General features: G+C 35.2%; 1 protein-coding gene across 5 annotated transcripts in view; it reads right to left on the bottom strand.

The window, feature by feature from the left end:
- LOC145291599 (uncharacterized) overlaps positions 1-12083 on the bottom strand; it is an 84035-nt gene that overhangs the window by 35797 nt on the left and 36155 nt on the right. For all 5 annotated transcript variants that reach the window (XM_080137683.1, XM_080137695.1, XM_080137678.1 and 2 more), the window contains exon 3: positions 8974-11346. In XM_080137683.1, coding sequence (XP_079993809.1) covers positions 8974-11346 — 2373 coding nt within the window. The remainder of the gene's footprint in view (positions 1-8973; positions 11347-12083) is intronic.

The raw sequence follows: 12083 nt of genomic DNA, 5'->3' as shown, positions 1-12083 counted from the left end.
CAAATAAAAAAGACAATTAAAAGAATCATTTTGGCATCGGAAAATCGGCACAAATTTTTCCTGTTCCAATACCCTCAAATATTCCAATTTTTCCGATTCCGATTAAGCGGCCCAAGGTAGTTCGGGCGATGTCAAAACATCGTTAAACTCATGACTCACACAGTAGCCGCCGATAGCGTAGTGGTTAGGAGCTTTGACTGTCGTATAGACGGTCGGGTTTCAATCCTGGCTTGAGGTAGTTGCCTGTCTAGTCGCACTGATGAGCTGTGAAACAGTACTGTGTGTTGGTGACTATATATATATATATAACTACTTCATTTAATCACATAAATTAATATACAAAAGTGTAATTTTATGTGTAAACTAAGTATTTACTGCAACAGTACTCAATACATAGGTAGAGCTAGGTAGTAAGTTAGAAAAATATATATGGCAATTAAGCTACACAGAATATTCCGCGTTTCATCCACACGAATACTAGTGTGGATGAAACATGGAATATTCTGTGTAGATTAATTGCCATATATATTTTTCTAACTTACTATATATATATATATATATAAAGCTGATCGTGTGTGTGTGTCTAGTCACAAATATATATATGGTTGACTATTATAGAAAACTGATCACATATAATGATAGATGTATCGAGATACAGGAATGGGTATGTTTGATCTGGCATAATGATGATTCATTAAAATTTTGGGGGCTGCGTACACACCTGGTCCACAAAGTATGGAAATAAATTTAAAAATTAAAAAAAAAAACGTTTACAAGTGTTTTTGATATAGATGTACATAATAATACTTTGATAAGTATGCTTTAACTTAAATACGGATGTATAATAAAATTGTGGGGTCTGCGCTTGCGCCTGGCCTCCATAGAATGGAAATAGGCACAAACTTTAATAAAGACTTTTTATATCTATCTGCGTAAGTATACTTTGATAATTATGTTTCAGTTTGAAGAAATATGGTATGATAAAATTATGGGGTGTTCGTTCACGCCTGACCTCCATAGAATGGAAATATGTCACAAAGTTTAACAAGGTTTTTAATATAGATCCACAGAATATTGTGATAAGTGTTTCAGTGTGAACAGGTATGGTATAATAAATTACGGAATTTATCTATTTTATTTTTACTTTCATCATATTTTGCTTTGGTTTTGATACCCCCAAATTCGAAGCTATCTCTTTACAACCCTTCCTTTTCATAACCTATCATACTTTCATAAATCAGAGTCCATTTCCTGTAGGCTGTTTTTGAATACAGTCAACGACGGGTACTTTTGCTAGTATATATATACATATATACACACGCATATACACACACACACAGGGTGGCCCATGCCACTTTACATTTTAAAAATTAAATAATTTTTTTTCTATTAATATATTTAAATTTTTCTTTTGAGAATTATAACACAATCTTTGGAATTTTTTGACATGCACAAGTTTACAACAGAACAATGAGGGAAGATAATTGAATTTTACTTGGAAAATGGACGGTCAATTCTTGCAAAAAAAAAAAAAAAAAAACAATTGTCATTTCAACGTTTGGCATCCTCCTAGTAGGCCTGCAATAATGAACTTCGTGATGCGTTTTCAAGAGCAGGGTCCTGTAAATGATAAGTCTAAATGTAGACAAGGTCTCTCAGTACATATACCTGCAAATACTGAAGATGTGAGTCGTAGCATTCCAGGGAATGCAACCACATCCACTTGAATGCGTTCTTAAGAACTTGCCACTTCAGAGTTCTCTACAGTGCATTCAAAGAGACTTGCACATGTATCCTTACAAGGTTTAATTAGTGCAATCTTTGCAACCACCAGACTTTCAGAAACGACTAAATTACGACGTCAGGTTTCAGGAAACTGCAAGAGATGACAGTGAGTTTATTCACAATTAATCATGTGAGATGAGGCTCATTTCCATTTGAATGGGCATCTCAATAAGTAGAATACCAGGTTCTGGAGCACCAAAAACCCACGCCAAGTAACCAGTTAAAGTCACAGTATGGTGTGGAGTAATCCCAAAAAGAGTTATTGGGCCCTTCTTTGAAGATGCGAATGAAAATGTTGTGACTAACTGATGGGAGATATAGATAGTGGATTTTTTTCAACCGTAGGGTATTGGTGGCAACAAGATGGAGCAACTGCACATACAGCTAAATTTTGATTTTGGTGATATATTAAAGACAAAGTATATGCAAATAAGCCTCTAACCATCCAAGCACTTAAGGCAAACATATGACAGGAAATTCTTTCCCTAGAACCCCCGATGTTAAGAACTGTCATGGAGAATAGCTTTTTATCACCATATTTCATTAAAAGTCCTTTTACATGCTGGCATGTGTTGGACAGCTTTTAGAAAATTGATTTGCAAACCAACCTATTTCTGGCCAGGTCTTTATCCCTCTTTCTTTCACATCCATCCATATCACGCGTTTTCCTTGGGCCTTGCTACCTCAACATCTATTGACCCAAGAACTTTTATCCATTCTTTTAACGTGGCTATCATCATCAAAGTCTACTCTTCTGCATACATCTCTCTATATCATTCTGATTTAATATTCCACTGAGCACATCTGATCCCAGCCTGCCTTTAAGACTGACATTATACATCTGTCGTATAATTCTCATGTGATTTCTCCCCATGCAATGCATATCCTCAACCTTCACTTCATAACTGCATACACATGCCTGATAGACTCTCTCCTTGCTCAACAGTTGTAAAGTTCTGTTGATTAATAATGGCAGTTTCCCAGAACGCTACTCCGTCCATTTCTAATTCTTGCTATCATACTAACACCGGCTCCACGCTGTGTTCCAATGTTTTCACCAAGGTAACAAAACTTTGACAACCTCAACAGATTTGCTATTGAAATATACTTTGCCCAGATTTAAATTCTATTCTTTTACATTTTTTGCTGATTATCCTCATACCTGCAATTCCGCAACACTTCTTGTCTACCCAATGCTTACAAGTTCCACAAAATATAAGGCTCACAAAAAGGTTCTTGCGTCTTGCAGAATTTTTAATTTTGATTTCAAATGATGTAAATAAGTTTTGTTATAATACTTTTACTTTAGATATCATTTCAAAGAGCGTTTTTTGCTCTATTTAATCGTTTAAATTGCAATTATTTTAAAACAATTATGTCTTTTCAGAACATTGATTACAAGATGGAAAAAAAAAGCAAATTCACACAATTTTCTTATTTCAATTCAAGCAAGGTCGAAAAGTTGCCGAAACAGTTCATGATATCAACAAAGCGTTTGACAAAGGAACCACTGAATGCACAGTAAAATGGTGGTTTAAGAAATTTCATAGCGGCGACGAGTCTTGAAGATGATGAGCATAGTGGTCAACTATCAGATGTCGACAATCAATTAAGAGCCTTAGTTGAAGCCAATCCATGCACAACTGTTCGAGAACTTGTTTCTGAATTATACGTAATGCATACAACGATTTCCAACCACTTGAAAGATTGGAAAGACAAAAAAACTTGATAAATGGATGCCTCACGAATTGAACAACAACCAAAAGAAACGCCGTTATGAAGTGTCATCTTCCCTACTTTTACGCAACAAGAACACTCGCTTCTTGATCGTGTTGTGACTTGCAATGAAAAGTGGATTCTTTACAACAACCAGCGACGCTCAGCTCAGTGACTAGACGCTGACAAAACTCCACAACACTTCCTGAAGCCAGAGTTACATGAAAAAAATTTCATGCTGACTGTTTGGTGGTCTATGATCGGTCTCACCTATTAGTGTTTTTAAATGTAGGCGAAACCATTATGGCACAGAAGTACTTTCAACAAATGGATGAAATGCATCAGAAACTTCGACAACAACACCCAGCATTAGTCAACAGAAAAGGCCCAATTCTCTTCCACAACAATACAAAACACGTTAAACTGATCCTGCAGAAGTTGAACAAATTTGGCTATGAAACTGCCTACTATGTACTATGTAGGGAGTTGAGCAGCGAGATGTCTGTTCACATTACACTTGAACTTTCTACAAGTCAAGGAAGTAGGGAATTCTCAAGCCTAGCAGTTTGAGGGAAGGCACTATTTGAGTAAAAGGCTTTCTGGCATCTTGGGATATCTACAGTAAAGAGGTGGGATTTTGCTGCTTGTTGAATTCGTTGGGGATATTTATGTTAAGGGGGTATAAGTGCTTCGAGTTCGGAGCACTCTCCATTAAAATACTTGTAAAACGAGCACAAGAATGCAACATTTCAACGGTGGAACAAAGGTTTAGTTTAGTTGATAGTGTGGGATCTATTAGGTTACAACTTTCTTTTTTTTTTTTTTTTAACCCTGTCTAAAGGCTGAGGGCAGATGAACCAACCCAGATGTGGCAAAAATACTCGATGTACAGGAAAATGGTGACCTTGTACAGGTGCATGTTATTCTAATGCGTAATTTTTGAGAGAGAAAGATTAATCTACTCAAGTTTTTGCTGTACCAACTTCCATTTTCCTAAAGAGAGTTTTTGCAGTCAACATGTTCATGATAAGACCAAATTCTAATGTCTCTTCTCCTTCTATATCCCCATCAACATATCTATTTCTTTCATGTATACTCTCAAAACCAGAGGTCTTCCAACATGACCATTTAAATTTCTTACCACAGCAATTATTTGTTTGTTTATTTATTTTCTTTTTTTTTTTTTACTTGGAGTTAGCATTTACCAAGGCCCAAAGGATACTCGAGGATAAGGATTAATGAATGTAAGATGGTAGTGAAGTAATCATTAATAGTGTAAATTGGGTAGATTTCATTTTTTATGTGGACGACTCGACAAGAACTTGTTTACATTGGATTTGAAGGCTACCATGTTGTATTCAACCGGGAAGCAGGTCAGCAAAAATGTTTCACAGGCAAGCAGTCCTAGGAAAGAAGCTTTGTTCATGGAATCTGCATTTAGATTTAGGCACAGATAGAGAGTGGGTGAAAATTGCATACAGTCGAGTGTTTTTTTTTTCGTCTGATTAACTTATTGCAATAAACGTGTCATAAAATTCATCTTTCATATCTATATGCAAGCCACAGTGCACGAATGGATATCACTGTGAAAATTTTCTCAACAACAATCAACTTCTTCAATTTACACAACTTTAATCACTTTATCTATCCATCTCTCTGCATTAAAAATACTCAGACTACTTGTTCTCTTTTCAGTAGCAATCCAAGACCGCTTATAATTTGCATTCTTTCACAATAATTCTAGCAGATTTACCTATCCATTGTGTTTCACAGGCCAATATACTTTTTCTCTAGAACTCCAACAATCTCACCAGATCGCCCAACATACGAAGTAATGCTTCCTATTTTTTTTTTTTCGCCCAAATAGATCAGAGAGATTTCAAATTGTATTGTTATGATTATTGAACTTATGCATTCATGACCTGAAAGATTCATCTCTCTGTTGCAGATATTGACCATGTGAGATTCTAAGACAGCAACCCTATCATGGATGTGCGTCAGAAGCAGAGATATGTCATTGAATGCTTGACAAAAGTGCATTGAGAACGATGGTGATTATGTAGAAAAATAAAGTCTGGTGCACCAAAGGCTACTCATTTTAATGGTATCATTCCCATCTTCGTAGCTCTTGAACTTTTTGAATTTAAACAAAAAAAAAACAACAAAAAAAAAACAGGTGGTTTTACTTTTGGAACAACCCTCATACTCAGTGAAGTGTGACCGCTTTTCTTTGAAAGTCATCTCCTTAGTTGAGGCAAGATTTTTATACATCGGATGACCTTCCTGGTGCCAACGAAGTGTGGTAATGGGGGAATCAGTGCTTTTCTAGAGACATCATCTCTAGATGATTGCCTTCAAAGGCTGAAGAGCACTTCACCTTTTTATGATTTTTTTTTTTTCTTTTTCCACTATAAAAAAAATTATTCATTGGTTCTATTGCAAATATACCCACGGAGAATCACAAGTGTCCTGATTTTGAAGCACTGCTAGTTTCAAAGTTAGTACTCAAAAACTTATCTTATATATAAAAGGCACTTTGTGTATGTGTGTAAGTTCATTTCTTATGGACGCCAAAACAGCTTGGCCGATTTTTTTTTTTTTTAATATCGCACAAATGTATTTTATGTGTCTGGGAGTGTTCTTAGATAGGTTTTTGTATCGGAATGCCCCGATAAGTATCAAAAATCGATGATCAAAAAATCCCATTAAAAGAAGGAAAACTGATTTTGACCAAAGTTAATACTTTTATGCAGCCTAGCATCAACAAGTGTCGATTTTACCGATTTCCATCACAATAAAAGTATTAGAAGTGTAAAACATTTGCTGATCCTCTTTTAATCCAGAACAACATCAGGTCATCCTGCTAGTATTTAGTAAGACTAGAAAAATGGGTGACCAGGGGAAGCGTATTATTGCTAATCTTAATATTAAAATGTGTTTAGTGTCAATGCATAGTTAAAGCAAAATAAATTCCAATGATATTGATAATGGTTAGACATTCATTTATTTTTATTGCTTATATTGTTTTTCATGTTTTGAAACAGGACATAAATCATAAATTTATTATGTTACGCCAAAACTATAATCATATTGTTATGGTAATGTTTTACTCTCTATTCACAAGCCCAAATAGCTCAATAGATAGTACCTCAAACTGAAGATCCTAAGGTTTCAATTTCGATTTCCCATCATGGTATCTACTTTATTTGTATTTAGTATTAATGCAATATTCTCCATTTCTAAAAGTAGTTAACATTTCTGATTTTTCAAAATGAGAAAAATTCCAAATGTATTTATTATTATTTTTTTTTTTTAAATGTGACTAACAGACCAACAAACAGTTAGTTGACCTTTGACAACTAAACATTTTTGTTAACTAGCTAAATAGAAAAGTTACCTATATGATTTTTGGAATATGACATCTTTGTTCCGTGACGAGTATGTACATCATAAAAAATTTTCTGTATATTTTTTTAATAAGTATTATTCTAAATATGCACTAAATTTTTTGTTGAGACTTCAAATTTCTTCAAGTGTTTTTTAAACAGCCTCTATTAAAAAAAAAAAAAGTATACTGTTCTATTAAATTTTTATTGTTTAAAGAATCTTTGACTTTACTCATTAAAAAAAAGGATGAAATTTTTCACTCAGTAATGAGCTTTGAAAGATTGTCAGTGAAAAATAAAACAAATCGCTAAATGATAAGTGTTTTATTATTTCTAGTTGTCACTTTGAAAAGTCACTTGCAAATGTGACTGTTTCACTCGCAACGTAAAGCCCTGTATATATAATTTCATGCATGCATTTTCATTCAAATCTATTCCGACAGTGAAGCCCCAATTTAGGAGCTTTGGAGAGAGTGAGATGACCACACTAGTTAACATTACACTCTCCACAGATTCACACAAACCCACAGCAATATTACTTGTCAGTATCCAATCCATAAGTTAAATAGAATCTTTATAAAAGATCTATTTATGATTTACAGGTTTCTGGCAGCTCTCCTCACTTTTCAATACTACATCAAACATATACAGATCAACTTCTGACGTGTAACCCCCAAACAATATTCAATTAGCATATCTACGGGCACCACTATTCATAGCAGATAAATAAAGCCATAAGACAACTTGTGTGAAACAGTATTAACTCACCGCATAAGAATAAAACGCATTACACACCTAGCACTGACACGTTAAACCCATCTGTTGTTATGTTCACTTTTCAGCTTTTATTGGTTGTCTCACACACTAGCATTAGTTGGTTAGTTGTTTTTGTTTAACGGCATATCAACCCTTGTCGGGTTATTTAATGCTACATCCAGTAATTTGGGGAAAAGTTTTTATGCTTCAAGTTCTTTATATCTCCAAAAATTGTATTTGATATGTTTGGTTTGATTGTTTTGCAGAAGAAAAATGTTTTTGTTTTTGACTTTGCAGAACATGATTGAGTTTTGCAAAAAGATAAGAAAACAACAATATCCATGTTTGATGCATTTTTGGTAAGGAAGCCAGTCTCTTCAAATAGTCTGATAGCACTTTAGTCTAAAGTGGACCTGGAACCTGGAAGTAATAGTAACTAAGGGGCAACTCCACATTCTCCACAACCCCCAAATGGAGCTTCACCACAGGACGTCTAAGGTCATATCCAGAACTTCAGTTATTGTACTTTTCAGACTTCTTCAGATTTTTCGTGTCACTTGTAACGGTTATCACCTTGGCTGATTTATGCAGCCAACTTTTGCCAATCCTGAGCTCAGTCACATGATACAGCTAGTTAATCCCATAGTCAAAAAAACAACTACTTGTAGGCCTAATAATTTTGCAAGGTCGCATTTGATTGTGATTAATAAGGTCTTGAAAAGCATACTAGCATGTTTGCACCAACCAGATAGAAAAAGAGGGAAAATGGTTTCATGGATGAACTCTCCCTAATGTCACTGAGCTGTATGTCAAAATGATCTGAAATGATGTTGAAGAACAATGGACGGTAAGGGTAGGAGATTCAGTTGTCAACGGATGGCTTGAATTGCAACTCGATCTAAATAGCGACCGTGAAGACTAAAGTCCTTAAGCAAAAAATTTTTATGATAACTTCCTTTGATGCATTCAGCACATACAATCAAAAATTTAGAATAAAAAATTATTTTTTTTAATGAATTACAAACTGTTTTTTTTAATAAAATGGAAAAACTGAATTTTAATAGCATCTGAAAATTAAGTTTGTGGCCAATCAAATGTTAAAATAGTTAATCAATTTGAAAATAAAACAACATCCTTCTTACTGTTTTAGAATTGAAAAAAAAAACATTCTACTTACTATTTTAGAATTGAAACAACATTTCTTATAAAATTGAAATAACATTCCTCCTCCTGTTTTAGAATTGAAACAACAGTCCTCTTATACACTGTTTTGTAAATTGAAAAACTTCTCTTACTGTTTGTGAATTGAAACAACATTTCTCTTACTTACTGTTTGAGAATTGAAAGCCATAATATCGAAGTTTTCACTGGGTGGATTCGGATTGATGAGAAGCGACGCATCGGCCTGGATTCGTTCCAATCGGACCACAAGCCGTTTATTCTCTAAGTTTTTCCTATAAAGTTCATCTTCTGAATAGACGGAATTATTTCTCCTATTTGTTTGCAAAGATTCATTATCAGATTCCTCGCTAGAGTCCTCAACATCAACGTGCGAGGATGAGTTGGCGGTTGACTCTTGTCTATCTTTCCAATGTGAAGATCCAGTTTGTTGGATTCTTTTAATGTAACCCATAGTCTGTTCGATCAACTGATCTTTTGTCAACATGTCACCACCAAACACATGGAAATTGTCCGAAGACACTTTTGGTGAGTAAGTTTTATTTCCAACAGTGATTTTTTGTGCATCATCACTTGCAGATGTACTTGTAGATTGGGTTAAAGACGGTAAAGAGATCTCAGACTCATTCCGCTTTCTCGCTAAGGGCATGTCTTCAGAATCTGAAGAGTTTGATAAAACTATTCTTAGCCCAAGATCACTGTCGTCCGAATCACTGTTGAGAATTTGAGCAGCAGATTTGGATTTGGATTTTTTAGAACTATTTTTCTGAGGTGTTTTCTCGGTATTACTTGACGGGGCATTATCACAGATATTCTTTGATGCGGTACAATCATTCTCTGAATTGACTGCATTTTCACGAATTATAAGCACTTTCCCTACGTTAGCATTGGATTGGGAAGACTTAGGTTTCTTTGGATTAAAATCACTGTCAGAGTCCATAGCAGATTTTTCATGAATGATTCTTACTTTAGGTGGTGTTCCATCCACAGCCCGTGGGATCTTTTGGGCAGCAGGAATTTTAAAATTGTTTTTTTCTTTGAATCGGTTACTCGCATAGTTTATTAATAGATCACTGTCACTATCAGAGCTTTCATCCCGCTTAACTTGGTTCATGGACTTGATTTGCGACAGCTTCAGATCGTCCGTATCACAGGAAGAGGAAGATGATGCTGCATGATTGTTGCGTGCTTTATGTTTGCTAGTCTTCTTTTTGATGCGTTTAGGTTTGGGTTTAGTCTTCTTTCGTTTGATCACAGGGGAATGCTCGGCATCCGACTCAGAGTCCGATGCTCTCAGGATCTCTTTTTTAGAAATCGAGATTCGAAACGGCTTTACAGTTTTTCTCTCTTTAATCTCATTAGTAGAGTTTGAATGATTCAAGGCCTTGTTTTTTTTCAAAGATGACTTTTTAATTTTTAACGGTATCGGACTGGTGTCACTAGACGACAATCCTGGCAAACTCACTAACTTAACTGGACTTTGGATTTCTGAGTTGGAGTCAGACAAGTAGTTTTTAGTTGCATTTGGTGCATGAAGAGAATAGTCTACGATACGATTACGGAATAACCGCATACGGATGGGACTGTTTTTACTATCAGAATCACTAGTAATTATCCGTTTTACCTTTGATGGCGGTGTAAAGCCATCCATGGTACTGTCATTATCTGATACTAACAATCGTTTTGTGGATCGACGTGGTCGTTGGGTCGGTGTTGAATCAGAGATGTCTTCCAATGAAATAAGACTGTTCACTTTATTACCTGGACTATCACAAACAGGTGATGAGCGGGCCACTGAACTCTGATCTTCATCTGCAGAATCACTTTTACTCAACACACTACCATCATTGCTGTCCTCGAGAACCGACTGCAGCACTTCAAATGCGGACAGCCGTTTCAGGGCAGTCGTCTGCTGTTTTTCTGCTCTCGGCAGGCCATCACTGTTGACAGACACAGGTTCATTTTGAGCTTCTTTCTTAAATTCCTCATCAGTAGGCTTTTCAGAAAGATTAGGAAGTGGCTGTTCAGAAGTTGCCGTATCAGAGTGCGTGTTATTATTGGTAAGAGGGCTGGGCTCATTAGAGATGATCTTACTCGGACTATTCTTAACTTTATCCCGAAAATTATTAATCAAAATCTGTCGTGCCAGCACGCGTCTTGTCGGCTGCAAGGAAAAAAATAATTTCTTTTTGTTGTTGGTCTCTTTACTTGTTGGCTTCTTTTCATTCTCAGATAGTCCAGATTTTTTCTTTCCCGATTTAACAACTTGATTTTCACCTTTCTCAACATCCATCTTCTCTTCCTTTTTTTCCAATTTTTTGTTCTTTGCAACACAAGTATCCTGTGAAATTTCATTCTTTGTTTTTGGACATGACACCGGCATAGGTGCTGATCGTGTGTTTTGAGGATTCTCAGATATTCCGGTGGGAGATTTACCTTTGCTGCCATCCACCGATATATCGGATGTCTCTTCTGGAACAGCTGGTGAGGTTCCGAGCTCATTTGCATTTTGATTTGTGGGTTTCTGAAATAAATACCATAAATAATAGAAATAAATCTTAAGGAAAATGAAAACATACATGTAAGAACATATTAAGAAATAAACATTTATAAAATAAAACTTGTGTTTGAAGGATATATCAATGCGGTTTGTGGGAAACACCATAGACACAAGTTAGTATATAAAAGAATAATGACAATATCAGGAAGAATTTTCAATAATGTGTAATTATATTACACTTATTGACTAACACATAATGTGTCATACAAGATGGTAGGTGTTCATAGGCCTAATTTTTTAGAGTAGTATCTCTTCTTCATAAAAAATACAAGTAGGGACTCTGCTGTGTAGTAATGGCGGAATTTACTCCATTCACCCTGTGTTACAATACAGAGATATACATTAAGTGATAAGGAGTGAAGATATGTTTAACAGAAGATTAAGTTACCTGCGAGAGAAGAAAGTGGGTCTTGGGTCTACTTTCAGCAGCCTTGTAACTCTCGCTTCCCTTATTTTGTTTTTTTTTAGTTCTGTTACGTGTCTGTCAGGGGATATGAACGCGCAACAAATTAAATGAAAAACTAATAAGATCCTAAGTTAAAATAAAGAAATATTTATTTTAACATAAAACAAAAGCATACAAATAATATTTACAAATAAACACACTTAGTACTACTACTAGCTTTGAAAACAATTATATGATCTATCGCGTTAGTGGTAAAAGGGAGATAAGAACTACTAACTTCAAATCAAATATTTTA

This window comes from Euprymna scolopes, chromosome 2, assembly GCF_053919585.1.
Source record: "Euprymna scolopes isolate OS-2025 chromosome 2, ASM5391958v1, whole genome shotgun sequence".
NCBI lineage: Eukaryota > Metazoa > Mollusca > Cephalopoda > Sepiida > Sepiolidae > Euprymna > Euprymna scolopes.
This window is presented reverse-complemented; position numbering and strand designations above follow the sequence as displayed.